Genomic DNA, 27,835 nt, shown 5'->3' on the forward strand with positions numbered 1-27,835 from the left:
GTTTCAGGGCATGTAGCAAAAATACATAGGCAGCACCAGTGGGCAAGGGAGGAGAACGAAAAATGCACTTTAAAAGATGTATCCTCCCATAATATGATAGTGGAAAGTGCTGTTAATCACAGCTGACTTTAGGGGTTTCAAGGGAAGAGACATTCAGAGATCGTTTGAAATTGCTTGCCTCACATCATAGTTTTTTTTAATAGAAAAAAGCAGACCATAACCTCCTGACCTTTGCCAACCAATCACTGGACAGGAGCAGGCTGCCCTCTGAAATGTGTGAGCCAATTAACAGATTTGGGGCATGACCTTGGCTAGTCACTGCCTATCTGTGAGGGTGGCTCACATCTGCAAATGAGTCAGCATGAAATGAAAAGAAAGTTTAGCTGGAATTTTTCTCTAAGATGGCCTCTCTCTTGACAAGCCATCAGAAAGCCATTCAGATTCATTCTAGCACTAGGTGAAACACTTTTGATGGAAAAACCTTACTTTTTTCTTAATAACATTGTATTACTTATAGCCCATTAAATGGTGAAAGAATACATTTTCTGGTGGGCAAGTTTACAACTCCAGCTGAAGAGAAAAGAGAACGTAACTGGTGGGTGACTTGGACAGTCCGAAGCACTAGCACACCTTTGAAATAAATTAACACAAGTACATTATTATGCTCAGTAAAAAGGGGAAATGTTAACTAATAAACTCATGAAGCAAGTATACAAAGATAGGTTTACGGATTCTGCAGTTCTGAAGGAGTTTTCTGTCAAGTTATCTGTTTATATTTTTATCCTGCCCATCTTCCAAGGAGCTCAGAGTGCCATATGTGGTTTTCCCTTCCCATGGGTTATTCTGAGGCTGGTTAGGCTGAGGGACTGTTTGGCCCATGGTCACCCAATAAGTTTTATAGCTGAGTGAGAATTTAACCTTGAATTCTCTAGTCTAAATTGGTTTGCTAATGGTCTTCTCTGTCATTAGGATCAGAAAATAATAGAGCTTCCACTCCCAACCCCCTAATAACAAACACACACATAAAAGAAGGAGTGTTAAAGGACAACCCTTTTAAGCTGGAACAGACTGACAGATACTATACTGCTGCATTGGTGCCCTCTGCTGTTTTATATTTTCTCTAAGAGCTGTGCAGCTAGAGGAATTGAAAAAAACTTCTAATGCATTAGTCATAAACACTTTTTTCTCGGGAGTGAGTCCTATGAAGTAATTTGGGTTCCATCAACCCAAGCTCCAAAATAATGTATTGCATGTTGAGGAGTATATGCAAATTGTTACATGAAAGTAATATGAGTCATCTTGTGTGAAACATCCTTACTTTCAGGTAAGCATTTTTAAGTATTATAGTGGAAATTGATTTCTGATGATTTATATAATCTTCATATTACCACCCCTTTACTGAGTAATGTGTCCTTGAAAGTTACTCCAGATTATAAGGTTTCTGAAAGAGAATGTCCCAAAACTCTACAAGATAGAAACATCCTTAAACATAAAATGAATTAAGATCAAGGGTATCAAACATATCTTTATTTATTATTATTGTTTTCTATCTCTCATGTAGCACCAGATGTTTGTGAGCTCAGTTCTCTACTGAATGGAGGTTGTGAATACCTTTGTCTTCCTGCACCTCAAATCTCTCCACATTCTCCAAAGTATACATGCACCTGTCCTGACAATATGTGGTTGGGTTCTGACTTGAAAAACTGCTACAACGGTAAAGACAACTTTAGTACTGAGGAGTTCTCCGTAGCCTACTCTTTCTTCCATTGAAAACACCATTACCACTGCTATTTGGAATATCATCAATAAAATTTACTAGTATAGTGATTTCTAATGATACACAGAAATTGTGCAGTACATAAGTTATATGCCCATTTTCTGTTCATACCATTGAAAAACATATAAAGAGGGAACTAACACATTTCTTTCCACTGCCAAAGTACTAAGTTCACTGTCAACCAGCTTCATTGATTACCTTTTTTTGTATTTTCTGAGGAGGAATGGGGGGAGATAAAAATATTTTTTTCTATTTGTTATCTTACTGCCACTATTCAGGGCACATTAAATTTTCATATGTCCCCTCAAATGTTTTCTAATCTAGAAGCCCCTCTTGTTCTGGTTTTCCTTCATAAAATTCTCCATTTTCTTGATTATTTTGGTAGTTGATCTTATACTTTGTCAAAATTTCTTTATCTTTAAAGAGATGTGTTGGCCAAGTATACTCACAGTATTCTACAATATGGACTATTTTAATTATTCCTCTTTATCTAAACTTATTGTTGTTTTATACAGTTTTGATAATCCCCTGACTTCTATGGTAAATTAAATTGTACTTGTCCTGAGTGTCTTCTGGGTTATGATTATACTGATTGTGTTTTCAGAGCCTCCAGTTACCTCAACTACTATGCCAGTTTCTACTCCAACTCACTTCCCCCCTGTGACCAACCTTACAACTGCCTCTATGACTACCAATACTACCCCCATTGTTACAACCAGCAACACCAGTAACATGAACACAGAAAGCCAAGAAACCACATCACACATCTTCCTGGACATTACAAGTTTTCATTCACCTACAACCACAACAAGCCTGACAAAGCCTAAGATGACAACAACAGGAAACAGCAGTCTCTCCCAGCACTGTAAGTAAAGGAGGTTTAAATGACTTCTCTTTCTACTCCTCAAGAGCTGGTAATGATGCTGTTTGAGAAAGCAATATAAATTTCTATGAACCACTGTCTTTCAAAATAATTTCAGTTTTCTGATATAGGCCATTTTTGTTGCATTGATCATCAAAATGCACACCTGATTTGCCCACTGATGGAGAGTTGCTATGGCCAGAGTAAGTTTGTGAAGCATACTCCAACAGAAATGACTTTGACATCAGGATGTAAGCAGTAGAATCTCATAAGGATTAGTATTGGGGCCTGTATTGTTTAATTTGTTCATAAATTCATTGGGGTTGCATAGTATAGTGACCATTTGTAGATGACACAAAATGAATCAGGATGGTGAAAACCAAGGCTAATTGTGAAGAGCTTCAGGAGGATCTCCAAAAATTAGCTGAGTGGGCAACAATGTGGCAAATGAAGTCCAATGCTAGTAAGTATAAAGTGGAGCCCACTGGGACAAAAATCCTATCTTCAAGTATATGCTAATAAGTTCTGAATTTGCTGAGAATGAGAGAGGAAAAGAACTTGGAGTCATAGTAGATCACTCAGTGGAAGTGTCAACCCAGTGTGCTGCTACGATGAAGGCAAACTGTATTAGGGATTATTAGAAATGAGACTGAAAGTAAAACAGCCAATACTATAATGCCCCAGGATAGATCTGTGGTGTAGCCTAATTTGGACAACTGTGTGCAGTTCTGGTCACCTATCTCAAAAAAGGACATCACATAGCTGGATGAAAAACATAAGAGGGCAGCCAAGGTGATTAGGGGGTTGGAACAGGAGGAAAAGCTGAAGCATCTGGAACTTTTCAGTTTAAAAAAGATATGACTAAAAGGGGGCATGACAGAGGTTTATAAAATTATGCAACTGGTGGAGAGAGAATTTTTTCTCCCTCTCCCAAAATACTAGAATCCAAAGGCATCCAGTGACACTTACGGGCAGTAGATTCAAGATGGAAGAAAGGAAGTACTTCTTTGCACAGCAATTGATTAAAATATGGAATTCACTGCCAGAGGATGTAGGGAGGGCCACATGACAGATTGACAGAGAATACGTTTATCTGTGGCTACTAGCCATGGTGACTAAAGGGAACCTCCTCTTGCCGTGAGGCAACAAGTGGTAAGGCCTTGGCCTCTATACCTTGTTGTTTGACCTCCAGAGGGACTGGTTGGCCACTGTGTGAGACAGGATGCTAAACTAGGTGGACCACTGGTCTGATCCAGCAGAGCTCTTCTTATGTTCTTAGGATGCATTTCCAGTAGATAAATCTTTTGTTCCTGTATTCTAGAGGCAGAGTGATGAAAAAAAATAAACAGGCTTTCTGCTTTCATGTTTTCATACAATGTTTAGAATTCAAAACCAGCTCCTTCTCTGGAGGGTAATTTATTCCTTTTGCTCTGAAAGTGTATAAGGCAAAAAATTGCTTTAAAGGGCTCCAATTTGGTTTTCTGCTCTTTCCTCTAAAATTGAATCTCTACAATCAAATGCTAACACCGTATCAAGTAGGCAGCAGATCTGCAACTACATCTAAAGCACTCTAGTTTAGGAGCTATTTTGCAGTGCTGCAGTCTTTTCATTATAAATACTGCTGAACTACAGTGGAACCTCAGTTTTCATTAGTAATCCGTCCAAAAAGAATCGATGAAAACCGAGGCAAACTTTTCCATAGGAATCAATGTAAATCCAATTCTAGGCCCTCCAAAAAAATACCAAAAACACATTTTTTGGTGAATAAACATAGTGTTCAATGCTGAAAACAGTAACAAACAATAATGCTAAGACCAGCTTCAGAGCCAGTGGACCAATGTCACACCAGAAAGCTGTCCAAAGAAGTCTGTTTCTGATTCCTCTTTAAAATTTCTCTGAAATGGGGCAAGACATTGTCATTAAACAAGTTTCAGACACGGCCTGCAACAGCTTTGTTCGGGTGATTTTTCTTCACAAACCCCTGCACCTTACTGCAAATCGATGAAAACCGAGGCAAATCGATGAAAACCGAGACAAATTTTTCACTGAAAAAATCAATGAAAACCAAAACCGATGAAAACCGAAGGCAATGAAAACTGAGGTTCCACTGTATTGTCTTTTACATGTTTTTGCTTTTGTGTTTTTGCAATTGCTATCAAAAACAGACAACTCCTAGGATCCAAGACACTATGCATCTGATTACTTTGTTCACACCTGAAAAAAAATAGCTACTGTTCAATAGGCAATTTTGAACATTTTGGTTGTCCTGATCAACTGTAAATGCCACCAGGTGACTAACATAGGCAGGCAGCTATTCATGGGGTTTCAGCAACCAGTCCTACAGGTGGGCTATGGACGAGAGGGTAATAAAGTGCCTGTCTGTATTTAATTTGGCCTTCTCTTGCCCCTTCATCTTTTTAGTTGAAACTCCTGCTGCTGTTTGTGTCAGTGAGTACTAGTTATTGCTGTCTGCAGTAAGTGGTAATTATTGGTCCTGTGTAGAGAGATTCTGTTCTCCCTCACCCAATACTATAACTCCAAAAGCGGCCTTGGGTCAAGAGACATATTTTGAGTCCCCTTCAGGCCATTCACTGTGTTTGTAGGAAAGATTCTGATATATTAAAGCTGAAAAATTAAGATCATGCTACAGGCAGTGAGGGTACCTCCTGAGGAGGTAGCCAGGCTCCCCTGGGGAACCCTGTCAATTGTCCTATTCTAAGGCCTCCTTAGGGCTCATCAAATTCAGGCCATGTTTAACAATCAAGGTTTGAAGAGAAATAACCTGCCTCAAAGAACTATCCAGGAATCTTTCTTACAATACAGCTTTCCCTGGAATCCTCATCACAAATGAATCCAGAGCCATCAGCCACTTTCTAGCTTTTGTTAAGCAGGCTTGTCACTCAATCATCACATCCAAGAGATTCAATCATCCCACCTTCTCCATTGCCCATCAGCAGAGTAACATCCAAAAACTCTCCAGTCATGGACAAAATTCTAGAAACTTGATCTAAAGACAGAAAGGCTCTAAAAATGCTACCAATAGGATTTGCGATCATAGTAGATACCCAAGAGAAAAATAGAATAAAACAGCATTTCAGCAAGGGATAGATTAGGTTCAATCTAATCCCCAACTATTGCTCCTCTATCACCAAAATCAGCGGACTGTGCCCCCTCCTTCCATCAGGACCCCACTCCCTGCTCCTTTGGAAGTTTTTCAGCCACATTAAAACTTCTGGACTGACCGTGTATGATGCTTTCTTCTGAGCTTCTCAATGGCTCATTCCGCACAGTATGTTTATAACGAGTTGCAGTTGTTATAAATGAACTCATTTTCCCTTTTTGTAAATGGAAAATGAATTTGTTTACAATGATTGCAACTCATTATAAATATGCTGTGCGGAATGAGCCTACGTCTCTCACTGTTCCTTCTTCCCAGGCTTTATCCCTTCACTGAAGCACTGCTCAGAGAGACTCTTCCACCCTCCTACCTTTTCCTCTCTCTCGCCTTCTCTCTCATAGACATTGTACCTTCATAAGAACACTGAAGGTGGACTTCTGCACCTGTTTGAGGGAGGAATTTCAGCATCAAGGGCCCAGCTTCCATTAGGAATAGACTGATCTCCTTGTTGTTGATATTTTCATATATACTAGTATGGCCTTTTTGCCATCTATAATTTCAGTAATTTGTAAAATCTAATATTCATATTGCACTTTCAATTTACCTTCATTTCTTACGTTTCTGTCCTGCGTCCTGGGTGGGGTCCCCGCTGGGGCCCCTGTTGCCAACCCTCCTTCCCCTGCCCAGATGCTGGAACCACCGGCCTCACTCCCGTTCTCCGGGGAGTGGACTAAGTGGGACAGCCTTTTCAGCCACAGCTTGCTTAGGCTGCCCACAACTTGCCCAAAGACTGCAGGAAGCTGGGGAGAACGGCTAGGGAAGCCCTCTTGCCAGCCTCTGCTCTGGGGCTCTCTCCCCCACTCGCAGCTCCCGCCTCCTCTATCCTTCCTTCTTCTTCCCTCCTCTCATGGTCCTTCTTGCTCTCCGCACGCTCACCCTCTCTCTCTGAATTCCCACTCCTTTCCTCTCCTCTCTGTCTCATCCCCCTTGCTCTTTCCCGTTCCCCTGACATGCTCTCTCTCCTCCCTTCCACTACGCCGGCCCCAGCCTGCGAACCCCTTCCACCTTTTATCCCCTTCCTGATCTTCAGTGGGGCTAAAAAACCCGCCCCTTCGCCTCGTCGATCGCTTCCGCCTTCAATTCTTGACCCATCGGGAGCCTGCTGGGCTCGTGCATCTTGCTCTTCCCCCTCGTCGCCGCAGCGCCGGCTGAGGCTTCCGTCGTGTCGCTTCTCCGTCTCGTCACCACATTGCTGGCTGTGGCTTCCCCCGCAGTTTGAGTCGTCATTCATCCCCCAGCCCAACAAAGGAGTGGGGGATGCCCTCGGGGACTTCCCCCGGGCAGAGGAGGGGTCCTTGGCTGGCAAGTCTGGGGAGGGCGGGGGGATACCCCTGCTCCCAGACACTTTCTTTTTGTTAACTTTACATGCTCAGTAAAAATTAAAAGTTTAGGGAATCTTTCTCTCACTACCTGCCATTCCCTAGCCCTTCCCTGAGGTATTGGCGAGGGTTATGCTCATTTCAAGCACAGACAAAAGATTCCTCAACATAGAAATCTAGGAACAGAGTATATTCTGAGCATTTCTGGTAGCAGAACTTCTGGAGCCATGTGATGCTACTGGATCAATTCCTGTGCCTATGGTATAAACAGTCACATTCTTCATATGTCAAAACAGGCTTCCAAACATTTCCTTACATTTTCAAAAACAAAGTATAATTTTACTTTATTTCTTTCATTGGAACCTATCTTTGTCTCCAATGAGAAATGTAAGCCAAGGCAGCTTACATTATATATCTAATTCCATTTAAAACATTTCTTAACCACATTTCTAACTTGCAGAACTCAAGGTGGCTTTTTTGCCATCAAGTCACAGCAAGAGACATGCAGAGGTGGTTTGCCATTGCCTGCCTCTGCATCATGCTCTGGTATTCCTTGGAGGTCTCCCATTCAAATAGTGGCCAGGATCAAGGCTGAATGTGTATGACTGGCCCAAAGTCACCCAGCAAGCTTTCCTGGCAGAGTAGTGATTCAAACCTTGGTTTCCCTGTGTTGTCGAAGGCTTCCACGGCCGGATTCAACTGTCTGTTGTGGGTTTTCTGAGCTGTGTGGCCATGCTCTGGTGGATCTTATTCCTAACATTTCGCCTGCATCTGTGGCTGGCATCTTCAGAGGTGTATCACAGATGCAACAGACTTCCCTCCGAAGATGCCAGCCACAGATGCAGGTGAAATGTTAGGAACAAGATCTACCAGACCACGGCCACACAGCCTGGAAAACCCACAACAACCAGTTGTTAGGAATCATTAACCATCAATTATTAATAAATTTGCATACTATCAGAATTCACTTTTAATGTGCTTTAAGGTTTTTCTTGTGTAAGTGGTAGGTTTGAAGATAGAGACACTGCAGATTTATTGTGTAACTACTATACAACAATAGAAGCCTGTGTTACTCATGTCTGATCAGGGACTGCCATTTGCCTTTTTCATGGCATTCTGTGAGTATGCTTCAGAAGTGCTCCTGCATAGATGTGTGAAAACAAACAAATGCTTCTTGCCATGACTTGCGTTGTGCCAAAAACAACTGAATTCTGTAAATTCGAGGACGTCTCCTGATGCAGTTCATGTCTGGCTGTTTTACTGAATCTGAGTTGCTTTTCTTTACTGCAGATGCTAATGATGGACAAGGTTTTGGATCAACGGTTATGGCTGCCATTATTGGAATTGTTGTTCCTGTTGGTAAGCATGTTTCAGCTTTATTGACAAGGTGCATTGTCAAGATCAGCTTGGAGAGCCTGACATAGTATAGGCCGGGGCATCCAGAGACCTGCCTGGAAAGCCATCTCGAGGATTAAAGTCATCCGATTCATTCAAAGCAACCAGAAATGTTTATTCCCTTCTATTTCTTTGTTCTAGTGGTGATTGGTATGTTGTGCTTGGGAGGATACCTCATCTGGAGAAACTGGAAACGGAAAAACACAAAAAGCATGAACTTTGATAACCCTGTATACAGGAAAACTACAGAAGAAGAAGATGAAGATGAAATCCATATTGGGAGAACAGCACAGATTGGACATGTATACCCAGCAGTAAGCATCTGATTGATCTTTCTGATTAATCTTTCAGAACTATTCATAGAGTTAGAAAGGGGCAATCCAGACTAGGGGTCAGCAACCTTTGGCACCCAGGGAGCCATTTGGACCTGTTTTCCATGGAGGGGAGGGCACTTGGAGCTGTAGATACTTTTTGACATTTGAAATTAGGATAGCTTGCCGAATCCATAGAGCTCCCGCCTCTCCACCTCAGTCCTGCCCTGCTTCCCTCCTCCTCGCCGTAATTAGCCTGCATAGATTATTCATAGAGGTCTACATCTCTCCGTCAGATTTGACAGCGGCAAAGCTTTCCGCCAGCAGAAATAACCAGGAGGTTGTCTTATTTGTGAAAATGATGCTGGCACTGTTGTTTTAAAAGGGGGGAAAGAGAGAGAGAGAGAAAGGGAAACTGTGTACAAAACTTGAGAGCGCGGTTCCGAGCGTCAGTTCTGGCGCCCTCCGTAGCTGCGACCACTGTCCTGCTGCGCGGGCGTGGCTCCCCTCGCCGCCCACCGCCCCGGCCAATCCAGCCATGTCTGCGCGCTCCGCCACCGCCGTCTCTGTCGCCGGCCCAGGTGGCTGTGGCCAGGCTCAATGGCCGCCCGCTGCTCTTCTGCCGCTGCCGACCTTGACAGAAGAACGAGGGCTGCCACTAGCTGCCTCCACGGCGCTCTCACTTGCTGGAGCGCCCGCAGTTGCAGTCTGGTTGGGGCTCTCTGCAAGGTCCAGGGAGGGGAGAGTCCCCGCTCCCAAACAGCTGTGTTGTGCCCTGTGGCGTTCCACCTCCACAGGGTGCAGTGTGGGGGCTTGCACCTTCCCTCCTTCCCTTTCTGGGGTGGTGCTCTCCGAGCCTGAGGCCCCGGTGGTAGGGGGCCTGGTATTAATCAAAGCCCTCAGCCACAGCCTAGCCCCTTTCCAGTCCTGCATCCTTCCTTCCCTTCCTCTCTCCTCCCTTGGCGGCAGGCTGACTTCCCCCTGCTCAAAGTCCAGTGGAGGACGCTGTTCCTTTCCCTGCCTCTCTTCCTTGTTTCCTCCACTCTCCCCTCTCGTCAGTCCCCTCCCCCCTTCTTCCCCCTCGTTCTCCCTCTTCCTCGTTTCTTTCCCCCCTGTCTCTGTCCTGTTATGGCCCCAATTACCCCCATATTATTATTGCCATAAGATTTTCTTCAAAAATCATATTGGCAGAAGCCAGTTGTCATACACTTCTCTGTGTAGGTAGCAGCATGTCCAAAGGTCACAGGTCTGCTTTACAAAATCTAATCAAGAGGATGAGTTACTCCTGCATAACCTGGAGGTCTCATTTTGTTGGAGGGCATGCTTGATTACCACACCTTGCTAAAATTCGGAGGAAAGTCTGTTGCATCTGTGATACACCTCTGAAGATGCCAGCCACAGATGCAGGCAAGACGTTAGGAACAAGATCCACCAGACCACGGCCACACAGCCCGGAAAACCCACCACAACCAATTGAATCCGGCCGTGAAAGCCTTCAACAAAATGCTTTACAGTTTGATCCAGCTCCAGTTTGCCATGGTATCCAAATGCAGGTGCCTCAGCCAACTGAACATTATTCCCCACAAACTGGGGTTCTGTATGTCAGTTAAATCCCAGTCTAGAATACAGGCTTCTGGGAACTAACCAAACTCCAGTTTTGCTGAAGCATCTGCATATGAGCATCACAGAAAATTGAAGCTTAATCAGGTTGGAAAGCTTTCAGTCACACACTGGGCACAGGAGTAGATAGGAAGGATGTGGGGAGCATGCAAACTCAGATAACAAACTGTGTTCCTGCACAGTGCTTTATGACAGCCTTTGATGGCTGAATGCAATCATGAATGCAGCAAAATATCAAAATGCAACATGGAGCTGGTCCTGGCTAGCAGTTCCACTTCACCAAAATATATGGAGAACTAACCCTTTTCCCTCTTTGTTTCTCAACAGCGTGTAGCATTAAGTCTTGAAGATGATGGGTTGCCATGAGGACTGTGTACCTACACCACTCCCCCACCACCACTGGTGGACTGACAAATATGCACTGAATACACTTGCTGTGGATCACACAATCTATCTTTCTTTCATTTCCTTCTCCCCTCCCCTTCAATTTATGTTGCAAGGGTTAACCACAAAGTTGTAATAAACTGCAAACATCCAAAGGATGTGAGAGTTTGTATGTATAATCTTTTATACACCTTTTTAACTTCTTGCACTATTCATCTGTACTTGTGAGGAGGGTACTCTGCTGCTGAGCTACTAACTGTATATACCCAGCTGGACCTATGGGTCAGTAGCTTGCACATCATTTTTAAAAACTATATTTATAGAGGTTTTGTAAATATATCAAACATACTTTGTGGTTATCCATCAGCATAAGAGAAAAAGAGGTCTATAAAGCTGTTTAGGATATTTATTAACAAATTCTGGATATAAGATTTGTTGTGTATATATACTTAGAGGGTGAGAGTATTTATTTTTTGTATGTTTACCTTGCTGTGCATAGATTATCTGTATATATATATATATATATATATATAAATATATCAATATATGAATATATTTTAAAAGACTAGCCCAGCTCCATGGGAAGTAAAGTAATCAAATTCTTAAGGGATGTTTTGTGGAAATTTTGCTTTGAAGTCTAAAGCCACTGATTAAGAATTACAGCTATTATAATAAGGTAGTCATGATTGTCTAGTGCAGTCCATGGGGGGAGGGGCACAATGAATCGTGGTTTTGGCGCAAGGCTGTGCCAATGTGGGTGCCCCTAACGCTGGCGCAGGGGGCAAAGGAGCCTGCACCTGCATTGGTAGGAGCATTCCATGGGCGATCCAGGGGACAGAGCCAACTTTAGTCGGCTTCCTTAGGGCTTTAGCCTACGCTTGCCGGTGATTTACGACATGAAAACAGCAGGTGTAAGCCACTGGAAAAGAACAGTAAGTTGGGGGTCTGCTTTTTCTCGTCTTCTCCATGCCTCCCTCGGTTTTTTTTTTTTTTTTGAGAGGGCACGGTGGCACCCTTCCCGGCCGCTGTGAAACTCCCCTCCCATGATTTGTATTGCCTGAAACAAAGTGCTCATATAACACACAAACCAAATTTTGTCCCAGAAGAAGAAACCAGTAAATTTCTTCTGTGCAGGATTCCCCATTCAGTTCATCAGAGGTACCATTTGTATGCAAAGGGATGCACATATAGAGGTGCTTCCAGCACTGAAGTGAATGAGCCTGGAAGTCTGTGGCTACCGTTTGAACAAACACAGAGCTCTGAATCAGTGATACATGTCAGCTCTCCCAAACTATTAAGCCAAAACTTTCAGGCATAAATTAGCAAGCTTACTCTGCAATCCTAAACACACTTTCAAAGAAAAGTTCCATAGAACTCAGTGGGACTTTCTCCTCAGCATATGAGCTTAAGACAAGATTTATAATATTGCTGCAATTTGGATATCTTAAAGGATTTGTGAATCGGTTTGTTCCTTTATGCTATAAAGAGATCAATGCATCACCGCCCGGAGCCCCTCGGGGATAGGGCGGTATAAAAATCTAATAAATAAATAAATAAATAAAAAGAAGTGTTTACAAACTGCAACTTACTTTCTCCCAGAGCTTTTAAAGTGATAACTAAGACTTTAATTGTTTGAAGAAAACATAAAATTGGCAGGAGTCTTGTTTCATACACACAGAAAAGAAGGTGCTTGGTGTCTATATACGGTCACATAATTAACCTTTAAAGCCCTTTTATTCCAGAAACAGCCTCTGACTTGCCTGTATCCTTTGGCTAATTCAAATTAATTAAGTATTTAAGTTGAAGTCACCACCAGATTCAGGATGGGAAATGGAGCGACGAGTTTGGCCAAACTAAATTTGAATTATGCTGATATTATACGCAAAAACCTGAACACCAGGATGCAAGCAACAGTTGTATTGACTTCCTTGGAAATCAGGGAATAACAATGCAATCCTGGGGAGAGGGGCAAAACCCCTCAAGGGACAGAACGACCCTGGCACTGGCATAAAATGCCAGCATAAGAAGCATTTGTGCTGGTACATGGCCATTTAAGTCGGTGTAGGGGAGCCACATAGCAGCACAACATCCAGACACCAACACAGCTGCGGCACAGCTGTTCCTCTGGAACAGGAACCTGTGCCAGCTGTAAAGGGAGCATTCCTGGGGGCAGAACTGGCCTCAGATGGCTTCCTAAGCCCTTTCAGGCTAAAAATGCCCCTTTTACTTGCACCGAGTTGCACCAGCAAAATCAGTGGTGTAGCTCCTTGAACTGCATACCCCACTAGCATGGGAAAAGGGGCAACATCTCTTTTCGCTTGCTGGCCACAGCCTCTCAGGAGATGGTATGGCTGCACCATCCCTGGCCACACCACAACTATCTACCCCCTTAGGATTGCACTGCCTGTGTGGTAGTTCTCTGCATCTGAATTTCATTAAAAGAGAAAACATAGATCTCTAGTGCAACACCTACCCGGTGCACAATCCAGAGGAAGTTAAGCAGATTGTTTCCTGGGTAGGTTGCTACACTAGGCCACTAAGGACTAAACGGCACGCTGCACATGAGAACTCTGATTGGCCATCCTGGTTTTTCTTCATCAGCCCAGGACTACTAGTTTGCTCAAAGCACTTTGGGACAAACAGTAATTTGTGGGAGATATTTTAACGGGGAAAATGACATAGGGAAAAGTCTTAAACATTTGCCTTTCGCACGCCAGTCATGGCTCAGTCAAACTGCAAGTACTGACTGCATTTCTGTAAAATAAAACTTTGCAAAAATGCAGTTCTGTATTGCACTGAGCAACACATCCACAGAGTTTCCAGTTACTTTATACAACGAATCCATGAGCACAAGAATCAAAGTAAATTTGCTGCTACACATGACTTGTATTCAAGAAATGCTTACGGGAAATGCTTTTATAATACCTTTTCAAGCTAGTTCTTGGACTTGAATGGTTGTAAATAAAAGCCACTTTTACACTGGAATCAAAGTTTCTGTTGACAAATGAGAAAACCGCATTCGGCATAGAACTGTTTTTTTTAAAAAAATTACACATAGTTTAATGTGTGATCAGATTTTTCTCCAGTATTGTTAGATGAGGAGGACTTATTATCACTAATCTAGGAAATCAGTGATTCTGCAAACATCAATTGATAAAAGTGGGTTGCTGTGCATGTGTGAATCAGCCATTACAGACCAAGTCCAACAGATGCAGCTTTGATACCACTTTGTGCCATCACAAACAAAGCATCTGGCAGTGCAGGCAGTTTGCATGCCTGGTTGCAAGGCATCAAGTGATGCCTTAGGGGGCTATAGTGATTTTTATTTACAGCCCTTGGGGAAGAAAATGTCAAGAAAGAAACTGAAATGCTGGAGGTTTTATATGATTTCTTCCCATCAGGCTATGCTCAATTTATCACATTTTTAATTGGTTATTTTAATATATGTATGAACTTAATGCATTCTTCCTTGTTTTCATGTGAGTATTATATTCTCTGTTTTTGTGCTGTTGGTTTTATAGCTGCTCAATTGAGATGACTTTAATTGCTGAATGAGCCAGTTTTAACTCGGTCAGAGTTTTCAAGGGATTATTGTTGTGAGCTGCTTCAGTTTTTCTAGCAAGGTAGCGTATACAAGTTCTAAATAAATGAAAATCAAAGATGGCTGTTCTCTAGTTTGGGACAAGGATCAAGAGCTGTTTTAGGCATACATGAGCTAGGCTTACAAATAGAGGAGAATCTTTTTGTGATTTTTAATAACAATAGCCCTCACAATTCTCTTCTCCCTCTCAGATTTCTCAAGCAACAGAGGGAAGGGCTAGTGGGAAGGTCCTGATGGTTGTAAATGGAAATGCCCCAAGTCCCTCCTATGCTGTTTTACAACAGCCAAGGAGTCAATTCACTCATGCATATCTGTCACTTGGTTTCCAATACTTGCTTGCATCCAAATGTGTACATGAACTGTCTCTATTGAAAAGTATTGTATTTGAGATTAAAGTTCTGTGACTACCATCTGTGGTGGTTCATTCATACTTAAAAGTCAGCACTTGACGCTACTAACGAGACAAATTTGTGTATCTCCTATTGAAGTTGTTAAAGTATATAGCATAATTGGAAAGAATTCAACCTGCAGCTGTTTCCTATAATATCCATTGAAAAATAAAGATTTCCTATTTTGTTTAGATTTTCAGAACAGAGGCCTCTGAGTAAATAAACACTTTTGCTGGAGAAGAGAGTTGCAATTATTCTTTTTAAGTTGCTCCGCTTGTTACTACAAGGTCATGCACTATGTGTGTGAAGAAAAAGAACAGAATCTTTGTATGTAATACCCCTGTAATTAACCGCAATCTGTAAATAGATTTGAAGGCACTACGGTTTTGATACTTTTTTAAAGAGAATAATAATAAATTGTGTACAAATCCTGAGTAAAAAGAAGCTGGATTCGGGGTTCATCTATCCCCCCCCACAAAAAAATATTGTAAATTACTATGCTGTGAAGTTTTCCAGCTTTCAGACTGAATAGATTTGTAACTAAATCAAGCCAATAGCCAAATTTTGATTTTATAAAAAATTGATTATTTTCAGTATGTAATTGAGACCATTAAGATGTTGATTAACGTTGTAACATTTCCAATCTCTGTATTGTCATATTGAAATTCTGTTAGAATGCAGTCTTGCTTGGTGCCTTTTGTGTTTCTGTTTTAAACCTGAACAAAAGGTCTTGGGCGGGGGTGAGGGAGGGTCTGCTCTTTATAACATTTGCTGTACTTACATCAGTAGTAATACTGAAAACCAAATGATAAATTTGTAAGACAGTGCACTGTTTCTATAGAGATTAAATTTTTTTAATTAGTAATTTGCAGTGTGTTTCTGTTTTAATGGCATTGATAGCCCAAACCTCTCAATGGGAAAGAATTATTAAAAATCTCCTAAGTGCAGATAAGTACGCAATTTACTAATTTTCAAACATTTATTAGCCTGCCCCCAAACCTATGCTTCTGTTAGCCAAATGTGACACATCAGTGCTCAGAAAATAAAAAGGAACACTTGAATAAATTACAAAATTTCCTTACTTCATTGTAATTCTTACTGCATGAATTAAGCATGCAACTATTTACAAGCCAATGGTAAGGGGGTTCTCGGGTTCAACCCCCTCATTCATGTCCGAAGCTCCGCCCCTCCGTTTGTGGGTTTTTAAAACATTTTAGTGTTTTTCGGTTTTTGGCCTGCAGGGGGCCTGATGATACTACCAGAGTTTGGTGAGGTTTGGGTGCCCCATCCTCCATTGTTTCCAATGGGAGCTAATAGAAGATGGGGGCTACTCCTTTCAGGGTCCATAACTTTGGACACCCTGAACCAAACTTCAACAAACCTGGGATGTATTATCAGGAGAGTCTCCTAAAGATACCCTGAAAGTTTGGTGCTTCTAGCTTAACAATTGCACCCCTGACAGCAGGCACCCCCCAAATTTCCCCAGATTCTCCTTTTAAATCCACCCCCTTCGACATGGATTTAAAGGGAGAATCTGAGGTCCTCAGTTTAGAAGAAGAAGAAGAGTTTGGATTTATATCCCCCCTTTCTCTCCTGTAGGAGACTCAAATGAGCTTACAATCTCCTTGCCCTTACCCCCTCACAACAAACACCCTGTGTGGTAGGTGGGGCTGAGAGAGCTCCGAAAAGCTGTGACTAGCCCAAGGTCACCCAGCTGGCATGTGGGAGTGCACAGGCTAATCTGAATTCCCTAGATAAGCCTCCACAGCTCAAGTGGTAGAGCAGGAAATCAAACCCGGTTCCTCCAGATTAGAATGCACCTGCTCTTAACCACTATGCTACATTGAAAGTGATTCTGTTTCAGGGTGGGGGATAATCCACCCCAAAACAGCATCACTTTCAATGTTGCTTAACTGGGGACCCCAGATTCTCCCTTTAAGGTGGATTTAAAAGGAGAATTTGGGCTCTCTAGTTTAAACACCATTGAAAGTGATGCTGTTTGGGGCTGGATTCCAGCATTACAGCGGCTGCCGGGAGGGGCGCAAAACTCACCCCCCAGGCTCCATTTTCCCTCTATGCCTCTGCCTAGAGGGGAGAGCAGAAGGGGCTGCCGGCTGGGAGCCCAGCTGGTGGGGGGGGCAGGGGGGGCAGTGCAGGGGAGTCTGCCGTTCCCAGCCTCGGAGAGCTGCTTTTATAAGCGCTAGGCCAGGGGCGGAGCTTGGGGAGGCATGACCATGCCCTAGGGGCGGGTGGGGGTATGGGCCCACCCCAACCCCCCCATAAAAAATCTATACCTACGTCCCTGGCCAAGGGCATTCTGGGGAGCGGGCCAACCTTAATCGGCCTCCAGACCCCAGTTGGCCCTTGTGCACCAGTGGAGCTGCTGGCAAAGGTATGCCATGATTTTCATGGCATATCTCTATTCTCACCTATGGGGGGTTTTACAGTGTGTGTGGGGGGGGGATCTTTTATGCTTTCGGGCTTCCTGTGCTGCAAAAAAGCCCTTTGAAGTGGGCAGGGTGGCGCCAAATCAGTGCCATCCCTGCCCACCAGTCAGCTGTGGATTTGGTTGGAAGTATCCCATGAGGTCCTGTCTTCTGTGAGAAGCTTGTTACCCTATTCAAAATCTTTCTAATTTTTATATACAAAAATATTTAAATATATTGGTCCCCCAAAACAATGGGTTTCTTTGGAGTTATTGTTTAGTGAGCCATCTTAATTTGGTGAGAATTGGCAAGATTTGGAGACCTGGAAAACATACATTATAGTGAAAAACTGCTGGTCTGACAAGACTCTTTCTCATGTTGGCCTAGACAATGAAAGTATTGACACCATTCTTTAATTATTCTGTGACTATGAACTGCTTTTTAAAGTTCGTTTTCCAAGGGTTTGCATTTAATTCTCATCTGTCAGAGGTTGCCACTGAAAACATTTACTTATCCTTCATGGCGATCTCTTGAGTTAGAAATAGCAGCTGAACTCCAATTTCTTGGCAATATGATGCACAACATGAATGTGCTGGCCAACGCACAGCCCCATCCAAATTCAGAAGCAGTGGGGCGCAGCACTGATGTGGCATTACCCCACCATTCCCATAGAGGCTTCCCAGTGATGTGAGGAGTCTGGCAAAATGAAAAAGCCTCTGCACCGCAGAGAAATCCCCATGGGCCTCAATAGACTTAACGCCATCATTTCGGTGGCTGACGTCTGAAGTTCCAGCACCAGCACAAGGCACCGAATGGCTGGGAAGAAGACAACTAATGTTGGCTCCTCCCTTGGCCTGTCCCCGTTATGGCAGTGGCAGCAGGGGTGCTGGGACACTGGCACTGCATCAGGCACCACATTCCAGCATCGGGGATGGTTGCAGCAGCTGCATGCCAACATAGTCACCCCTCTGCTGAGGCAAGGGCCCTGGGAAGGGTAAATCCGTCAATGCAGACAAACACCGCTCCTGTGGGTGGATTCGCACCCTCCCCTTTAGTGGGACCATGAGACTGGCATGCCAATATTACATGTTAGATTAGTACGGAGTCAAGAACTATTCAAGCATCATTATTCCTTTGTAGCTCACCCATGGATAAGGGTTTGGGTGTCCTGTTTGGGAGCCCCAATGCACAGCTTTGCTATTTTTAAAAGTGTGGGGGAATACACAGGTTTAGATACAAGTTCAGTTTTCTTCTCTGCCCCTGTAAAATATCTGGATAGTTGAAACTGCTGGATACAGAATAACTAACATGTAACTGAGACATGTATAATTACACCTACAATATGGTGTAACAGTAAATATTAGAAAATGATCAAGGAGACCCAGTTTCAAATACTACTCCACTACAAATCTCCCTGTGTGATCTCAGGTCAATCATTACCTCGCATGTCTAACCTACCTTGCAAGGTTTAAAGAGGATAAAATGTATGGGAAAGTCGCTCTATGCAACCTTGAGCTCCAAGGTAGAAAAGCTGGGTAAAAATCCAATTGATAGAATCATCTCCAAATCACTGTGGACCAGCCTCATAAGTTCACCACAAGGGTAACCAGTCACCCCACCCAAAGAAAGGTGCAAAGTTAGCTACAGCAATGACTAGGATCAATGACTGGTAGCCATTTTGCATCATCATTGTTCTTAAGCCTAAGTATAAACAGTTCTGATATCAGCAGGAGTCCCCGTATTCCCCTTTTAAGACTCCAGTGTCATTAACGGTTCCATGAAAAAGCCCACAGGTATAAAAGGAAAATCCCCCCCCCCTCACAAACTTACAGTAGGCTTGTATGCAGAGGTGGGATCCAACCAGTTCTCACCACTTCTCTAGAAGTGGTTACTAATTTTTTCTGAGTGCCAAGAAGGGGTTACTAAAGCAACCTCCCTGCCCAAGAGGGACTGGAGGTGCGTGTGTGCGGCGGCGCCACTGTTTGAATCCCACCACTATCGCAACCTGTTATTAAAATGTTTGGATCCCACCACTACTTGTATGGCAACCCTAGCAGTGCTCTGCCATGGTGGGTCAGTTTCATGTGTGAAACTGCCACACTGTGTTCCCTTCTAGCCAAATGCCATAGTTTAAGGAAGATGCAGGATGTTGCAAAAGGATGGCTGCTCGTGGGTATATCCTCGGCCTAACATACCAAATTTTTAATTTGTTATAGTGCATATTTTCTATGTGGGCATTTTTCCGGTGGACTTTTTTCCTGGCCACCATCATTAACATTTGCAAACATGTACAAAACAACAATAATCACTGCATTGCTATGCTCAAAGGTTTGTTACTTGATAAAAGATCATTGCCTTGAAAAAAAAAGTCTTGCACCTGAAGCTGAATGCCTTTGAACAATTTGCCCAGAACCTTTGCTCCTTGCAAAATTGTTCCAGAGAAAGGATTTGAGGCTAAAACAGCTTCTGAGCAAACACCTGATTTCCACCTTTGAATGTGGAACAAGTTTTTAAAATAATATAAAGCACCTGTCTGATGATACACTGCCCATTTACGTTGACACTGGCTTTCAATATATTTTTGAACCCGATCTAAAAGCGCTACTGTTAGCTTTTAAAGTGAAGTGAAGTCTTTATTTACAGTCAATGACCAAACAATTCTCCAAAATATCAAAAACATCTACAACAAAACAGCAACTGCAAATCTCCAGTACTCCTGCATTATCGTAAGCATACCAAACATTTCTTTTTCATAATAAACAGAATTTTGCTACTGGTTTAGTAATATTCTCCTTCTTATCTTGTAATAATTTTTCGCAACAAACTTTATCAGAACAATATGTCATATTATGTAACAGGTGTGACAGGCATTTTTCCTTTGCCTCCTCATAGAGGAGACATTTAAATAACATATGTTCTATGGTTTCTACAGAATTCAGAGAGCAAAAACATAACCTTGCAGCATAAGGTATCTTTTGATATTTTCCTTCTAAAACAGCAGAAAGTAAATGTGCACATTTTGCAAGAGTAAAAGCTCTCCTTTGTTATCTAGGTAAGTTAAGTAAGGAGCTGTGAAAAAGGCAGCTGTGAAAAAGGCAAACTCTATGCTGGGGATAATTAGGAAAGGAGTTGATAATAAAACTGCAAGGATTGTCATGCCCTTATATAAAGCAGTGGTGCGACCGCACTTGGAGTACTGTGCTCAGTTCTGGTCGCCACATCTCAAAAAGGATATCGAAGAGATAGAAAAAGTGCAGAGAAGGGCAACGAGGATGATTGAAGGACTGGAGCACCTTCCTTATGAGGAGAGGCTGCAGCGTTTGGGACTCTTTAGTTTGGAGAGGAGACGTCTGAGGGGGGATATGATTGAAGTCTATTAAATTATGCATGGGGTAGAAAATGTTGACAGAGATAAATTTTTCTCTCTTTCTCACAATTCTAGAACCAGGGGGCATTCATTGAAAATGCTGGGGGGAAGAATTAGGACTAATAAAAGGAAATACCCCCCTTCACACAACGTGTGATTGGTGCTCACCATGCGCTGCCACAGGAGGTGGTGATGGCCACTAACCTGGATAGCTTTAAAAAGGGCTTGGACAGATTTATGGAGGAGAAGTCAATCTATGGCTACCAATCTTGATCCTCCTTGATCTCAGATTGCAAATGGCTTAGCAGACCAGGTGCTCAGGAGCAGCAGCAGCAGCAGCAGCAGAAGGCCATTGCTTTCACATCCTGCATGTGAGCTCCCAAAGGCACCTGGTGGGCCATTGCGAGTAGCAGAATGCTGGACTAGATGGACTCTGGTCTGATCCAGCAGGCTAGTTCTTATGTTCTTATGTTCTAAGGAGCAGGGGCAATGATATATTTCTGTGTAAGGGAGAAAGGGACATCTGAATATCTTGCCAGATCAAACTGTCGTGATACATCTTTAATTCTTTGGATAAGTTCACTTTTAAAATGACCCCAGTTTGTGATCATATGGATGTTATATGATAGGCCACATTTATTACGACAGCTCTCCATATCATGAACCCTCCTAGATTTATAAGGATCTTTTGTTAGAAAAGGCCAAAGACCATTTGAATCAGTGTGTAACTTTATCCATTTATACGCCACTGTTATTTATACGCCATCCTATCCTTCAGGCTCATTACTCTTGTTTCAAGCCTAATAAAAGTAGAATTGCTCTTAAGACTGTAGCCTTTCCAGCTTGTGATAAAGCAGATGTTTGCCTACTGGCTCTTATGCATATTCACCGTGACGTTCCGCCCTTTATCTGGCTGTTAATGGGTTACTGATTTTGGGAGAGACTTTTAGTATGCCCAAGTCAAGTGGTTTAAACTATTCCTTTGTGATTTTCCCCAAACTAGGAGGAAATTATTTAACATAAATCATGCTATCAGCTGTGGGCTTTTCCTGGGTGTGTGTGACAATTACTCCTGGCAATGTCAAAATGCAAAAGGGGTTTGCCTGATTCATTAACTGTCTGCATCCTGTTTCTCTGGGTCCACCTATAACATAATGTAATCTTTTGTTTCAGCAAGCTTGCAACGACAATGGTTTCAGGGAATAATGCATTTTACAGCAGGAAGAAAAACCTTTACAGAAAACCACAATAAAAACCTAAATCCTTATTAACAGTATATGTCTATCAAACTATATTAAAACAAAATAATTTTTATTTATCCCTCTGGCTACAGCATGGGAGCTCTAATGCAGCGCTGGGCACCACACTCAGGCATCCTGGAGGGCCATGTGGTTTGCCCACAGGCTTTCTTGCCTCTCGTCCAGCGTAAGTGCCCCAAAGAAGGCAAATCAATATCATGGGCTCATTTTGCATCCAGGAGACAATTCACACACACACGCTTCTCTGTATAGGGCCATGAATGATTGATTGGTTTAAATGTATTTTGCGATTGGTTTTAGTGGATTTTGTTTTTTCATTATTTAGGTTACAAAACTGTTAGTCGCCCTAGCAGCCCAGATCAGGTGAAAAGGAAAGGCACAAATGTAAATAACTTTGTAAACAGATTTTACAGAAAAGCAATGCAGAATGAAAATATTAAATTGGGGGGGGGGGCGTTTCCAACGGTTTAGATAGTCTTCCATCTGAGTTCTGACTAATTTGCTGGCCTTATGTTCTTTCGAACGACATCATATGTAATTGGCAGAAACTAAAAGCAATACTTGGGGGCAAGGCAACTGATGCCCTCGCTGCTTCGCCAAGTTTTCTTTTTTCCCCTCCTACTCTCTTCTTCCTTCAAGCTTCGTTCAATTCTCGCCACGCCTTCCACAGAGATTAAAAAACTGAGTGATAAACCCCCTAAAGTTCTTGTTTTTAAAAAACCGCCATTGGTCAAGACTTTTCAACGAGTCGCATCGCTCTAGGCCTCGCATCTCCGTGGTGGATTTGGTACTCTGGAGGTCTGCTTGGAAAACCAATTTACTTATAAACCCGAACTGCCAATAAAGGTTTTGCTCGTGTGTCGCTCTAGGCTCCACCTCTATGATCTAATCCTCTAACGGGCAGGCGAGCAGCGAGTCGGTTTTCCGTCTGCGCATGCGCAGTCCTTTGCTGGCGTATATTTTGTGCACCCGCGCTCTAACCGAACCTTTTCTGCTCGGTGCTTGCTGGTCCTTCGGCGTGCGGCGGGCGAGGGGAACCATGGGCAGTGATTTTTACTTGCGGTATTATGTTGGACATAAGGGGAAATTCGGACACGAGTTTCTTGAGTTCGAGTTCCGCCCCGACGGTAAGGCTGAGCCTAAAGTGCAGTTTCAGACTGTGCGGCCGGGATTTAGAGGGAAGGGGTGCTGTGTCTGGGAAGGGAGGCGGAGTAGGCTTGGCGAAGGCTGTGGGGAATCTGTGACCGGAAGTGAACAGAGTGGTCAGGTAGAGGAGAGGTTGATGTTTGCTGCGAGAAGATGAGAGGTGTTTGAGGTTTGCCAGAGAAGGGAATGGCACGGAGGAAGCGTAAAACTGAATGATGAATGGAGTTGGCCTGAAAGCCCTAATGTGGTACAGGAATCCCTCTTGGCATTTATTGGCTGTGGCCCAATTGACACAGGAGTACAGTAACGTGAAGGTCGATGGAAACAGTCAAGCAGAAATAATGAGAAAAGAAAGACCCCTAATATGGAAGTGGCAAGTAGGCTTGCCTGTGGAGTGAGAGTGTTTTATACAAAATATTCTGCTTGACTTGGATCAAAGCCTCTTTGTAAGTAAGATAAAGTACTGAGGAAATATATATCCTGGAGAGGATGACATAAACTGTTGGAACGAAGTAAAATTGGCGATTTCTCCTGATTTCCATGTTCCTCCTCCAGATTCTACCACTGCTGCCATCATAGTAGCCCTCAGTATCCTCACCCACCCAGAAGGTAGAAGAAAGAGTGCTTCATGACTTCCTAAGGAGAGAGATGTTTTATTTAGTGTTTATGTACAAAATTCATATCCTGCCTTTTTGCCCTCATTAGGGCCACCAAGGCAGCTAACAGGTAAAATAAGCATTGTAGAATATAACTTTAAAATCCTTAAAGTTAAAGCTAAAATATGTGTTAAAAGAACAATTGAAACATAAAGTAGGAAGGAGGCTCACTGAGAGAATGCCAGAAAAACTGTCCTCACTCACTTGGCAGAAGATGGCAACAGAAAGGGACAGATGAGTCGTGCTGGGGGAGAAGACTGTCTTCTGGGTTGTCATTCATCTAATCTAAGCAGATGGTGGGCACATGTGTGTAGTGGTCGGGTGGATTTGTTAAGGGAGTAGGCAGCTCTTTTAAGGGTGTAGAATTAAGCTATAACCCTGTGGTTAGGGACTAACACACACACACACACCACTCTCCATTATGTGAATACAGAACTGCTTCAGTTGATTCCAAGTTAAGGGTGATGATCAATGTTAAACGTGTAGCTAGATCTTGCTTGTGTGATATCTGGATGGTGGTGTTTAGATTTTTTTTCCTGTTTCAACAGGTAAACTCAGATATGCAAACAACAGCAATTATAAAAATGATGTGATGATCAGAAAAGAAGTAAGTTGACTATGACATTACCTATAGATATATGACTAAGCACATGTTAAGATCTTGGCATATCTTGTACTTTTTGTGGTTGTAGATTAAAGCTATTACTGGATATCTAAATTATATATAACTAGGAAAACATTGAGGGTTTAAGCATCAGTTATTTGTTTTTATTGAATCCATAACATTTATAAATGCAGAAAACAATCTTCTTTAGCTGTCACTGAGGAAACATCTGCATTTTAAATACTGTGCTTTGTAATATTTTATATTGCTGTGTCTCTGTGCACATTGAAACTGTGGCTGATTCTGCACAGGCAATATGGGTTAAATGAACCCGTGTTGCCTGTACTGCCATTTGCACAGTGGTTGCAAGGGCCAGCTGGGATTACTGGGATCCCGGTGGCAGGAGGCATCATGGTTCGCACAGGAAACGTTGTATCTCCCTTCAAACCACACACTCAAGAATCCCCATCCACCCACTTACTAGCACAACATGGTGGCCACCTAGAGAATAAAAAAAGTTGCTTTTTAGCAACTTTAGTTTAACCTGGGTTCAGACAAATATAACAGGTTAGAAGCATTTGGGAGGCGAGTTCTGTGGGAACTTCTTCCCAATAACACTTTTTATAAGGGCCTGAACCCATTATATTGTGCCTGTGCAGAATCACTCTGTGTGATTGGAAATTTCTACTACTTAAGTAGGAAACTTGAATCATAAATTGTTGGTTTCTGTTCCCCAAATGTTGCATGCAGCACTGAATGTGGAAACTGGTAGGGCAATATATACCCAATATATTCTCCCCCATTCCCTAGTTATTTCAGTGAGTAGTGACACAAATGGCTAAAAAGAAAAGATAGTAGGTATATTATACTTGTTTTGTGTTTATGTAGATTTACCTGCTAAAATTAATGCATATATTTTCATGTTGTTTATAGGCATATGTCCACAAGAGTGTGATGGAAGAGTTAAAGCGGATAATTGATGACAGTGAAATTACAAAAGAAGATGATGCGTTATGGCCACCACCTGACAGAGTTGGACGGCAGGTTAGCCCAGTTCCTGATTTCAGTACAAATATCATTAATTTGAGGCTCCTGTTGACCATATGTATGAGTGTATTTCTATGCGAGTGTATGTATGTTCATGTAACATTTAATTTATAAACTATGCATCCTGTAAACAAGCCTTAGTAAAAGGCGATCCAATTATTTTGAACAATTCATCTTTTCTTTGCATTGATCTGCTTATAGGGAAGGCAGGGAAATTTAGAGGGAGGGAGGGAGAAAGAGAATGATTGGATTTTTGAGGCAGTATAAAGCAGCTTTACTTCATGACATCTACTTGTTTTTCTAGGAGCTTGAGATTGTGATTGGTGATGAACACATATCATTTACTACATCAAAAATTGGTTCTCTCATTGATGTAAATCAGTCCAAGTAAGTGCTCTTCTGATACTACTTCTAAAGAGTTTTGTATGACAGTTTCTAAGACTACAAACTGAAATGTATGCTCTTTTAATCCTGTGGTAATAAGAATGTAGCCAAAAAAGACTTTCAAGCACGGGATCATTAAAGAGTTATTAACAGAATCATGCAGGAAGGGAAGGGCTTAACAGGTGGGTATGGACAGCAACAGTACAACTTTGCTCTAGCTGCCTTGCCTAAAATGCCACATTATGCTCTCCTGTTGGTCACAGCAGCCAAAGTTGGGTGTTGGATTTGCTGTTTTTAGAAGATTAGAATTCAGTTAAATATTAGCTGTTTCAGAAGATTTCAGCCATGACACTTCATTATTCTTGCTGCCTTCCCTCTTTTTGAAAAACAGATTATATACTTTTCTCATATTAGTTGGTCCCAGCTACTAAAAGTGAGACTTGGAAGTTTTTATAAGTTATATGTGTAGGTGGTTTTCTTTTGTTGTATTTTACATTGTCTCAAAGATTCTGACTAAATGTTTAATCTTTTCTTCCTTTTACACTTCAGGGATCCAGAGGGTCTAAGAGTATTTTACTACCTTGTCCAGGACCTCAAGTGTCTAGTCTTCAGTCTTATTGGATTGCACTTCAAAATTAAGCCAATTTAAATTGTATGGTCAAATTTGTACTGTAAAAATTTCCTGTCATTCCTTATGTCTTCTATTAAATGACTTTTGTGTATGTCAGTTTTATAGAGTGAATTTAATACATTCTTAAAAAATCTTTTTATTTGGGAAGTGTATGTAGTCACGACTTTAACCTTAAAACTGTATTCAGAATATATTTTAATTAGGAGGAACTTCTTAATTTGAGGTGACAGTCACAAAGCAGTAAAACCTTCACAGTGGAAGGAAATATTTTTTCAATTGTTTTTTTGATATATATTTGCATTGGCTACATTATGTGGGTGTGTAAGTGCTGTCAAGTCATCCCTGGCTGCCACAAAAGTACCCTCCCCCTTTTTGCCTGCCTCTGCATAGTAAATCTAGTATTCCTTTGTAGTCTCCCATCCAAATACGAAGCAGGGCTGACCCGGCTGAACTTCATATTTCATGTATATTCTAAACTAAATTTTGAATACATCTAAATATCTAATGGAGTTCAATCCTTCATAGATGGTAAGCATCCATGTGTTCTGTATTTATGCTGATTTTTCAGACACAACCCCCTTTTTTGTATGTGGGAGAGTTGATTTATACAGTATAATAAATGCCTGTACCAGAGTCCATCGTTCCTATGAAGAGAGGCAAATCCTTTCTCTAGGCATTCTTGCAGCTTGCATTATGCTGCCTCGATGAAGCATTTCTGCCATAGTTTTAGCCTATCTGGCCACTATTACTATTTTTGGGAAGGGTTCTTCTTAATCTAAAAGTGGCTACTTCTCCTTAGCAGGCAGTAGGCTACAAACCAAACATACCAATGCTGTATTGTCTGCCTCTTCTGTGCTGGGCACAGTTCAAGATCCTGATTATAGCTCATAAAGGTCAGCATGGTTTTGTGATGGCATCTTTGTATCTCTGTTTTCTAAAACAGCAAGTTAGACAACGTATGGCTCATTGCTTCCAGTCCCAGTGAATCAAATGTGTACTGTACTTGTAATCAGCTTTTCAGACAAGGTTGGCTTAGATTAATTAAAATCCAACACCCCAGTAATTCATGCTACTGTAACCTCCAGAATGGACTATTGCAACAAACTGTTAATGGAGTTACCTTTGAAGATGTCTTAGAAGTTTCAGTTCCTACAAATCTTGGCAAAGCTTTTCCCAGGGTTTGGCAGGCTCTGTGTCTGATTTGCCTTCCCAGAGTACTGTCAAGCTAAACTGAGATAATAGATTTTTCTATTTTTTCCCAGTTCTTTCAAATAGCCTATCAAAGTGAGAAGGGAAATTTGTTACACTTTGGAGGGCATGTAAGGTAGTCTTGTTCCAGATAGCATTATGGGGGAGGGGGGATGCATTGCTCAGCAGATTTGGATGTGAATTTGTTACTTCTGCGTTTTAAACCTTTTTTAATGTGTTTAAATCTTGACTGCTTTTAAAATTTGTATTTTGTATATTTTAACCTTTGTT

General features: G+C 42.1%; 2 protein-coding genes across 4 annotated transcripts in view; both read left to right on the plus strand.

Moving 5' to 3' along the window:
* Positions 1 to 15,701, plus strand: part of LRP8 (LDL receptor related protein 8) — a 227,893-nt gene extending 212,192 nt beyond the window's left edge. For both annotated transcript variants that reach the window (XM_048496745.1, XM_048496746.1), the window contains 5 exons: positions 1,562 to 1,714; positions 2,382 to 2,642; positions 8,427 to 8,495; positions 8,673 to 8,845; positions 10,790 to 15,701. In XM_048496745.1, the coding sequence (XP_048352702.1) occupies positions 1,562 to 1,714; positions 2,382 to 2,642; positions 8,427 to 8,495; positions 8,673 to 8,845; positions 10,790 to 10,828 (695 nt within the window). In that variant the 3' untranslated portion in view covers positions 10,829 to 15,701. The remainder of the gene's footprint in view (positions 1 to 1,561; positions 1,715 to 2,381; positions 2,643 to 8,426; positions 8,496 to 8,672; positions 8,846 to 10,789) is intronic.
* A 7,119-nt stretch (positions 15,702 to 22,820) lies between these two features.
* Positions 22,821 to 26,447, plus strand: MAGOH (mago homolog, exon junction complex subunit). 2 transcript variants are annotated; one of them, XM_048496749.1, is made up of 5 exons: positions 22,821 to 23,015; positions 24,239 to 24,297; positions 25,228 to 25,338; positions 25,646 to 25,728; positions 26,275 to 26,447. In XM_048496749.1, exons 1-5 carry the CDS (start codon positions 22,823 to 22,825, stop codon positions 26,372 to 26,374), a joined length of 546 nt encoding a protein of 181 aa, XP_048352706.1. In that variant the 5' UTR covers positions 22,821 to 22,822; the 3' UTR covers positions 26,375 to 26,447. The 2 variants fall into 2 exon arrangements, with proteins under 2 accessions (XP_048352706.1, XP_048352707.1); XM_048496750.1 differs by lacking the exon at positions 22,821 to 23,015 and adding an exon at positions 23,551 to 23,760.
* Positions 26,448 to 27,835: the final 1,388 nt, after the last annotated feature.

This window comes from Sphaerodactylus townsendi, linkage group LG05 (assembly GCF_021028975.2).
Source record: "Sphaerodactylus townsendi isolate TG3544 linkage group LG05, MPM_Stown_v2.3, whole genome shotgun sequence".
In the NCBI taxonomy this organism is placed as follows: Eukaryota; Metazoa; Chordata; class Lepidosauria; order Squamata; family Sphaerodactylidae; genus Sphaerodactylus; species Sphaerodactylus townsendi.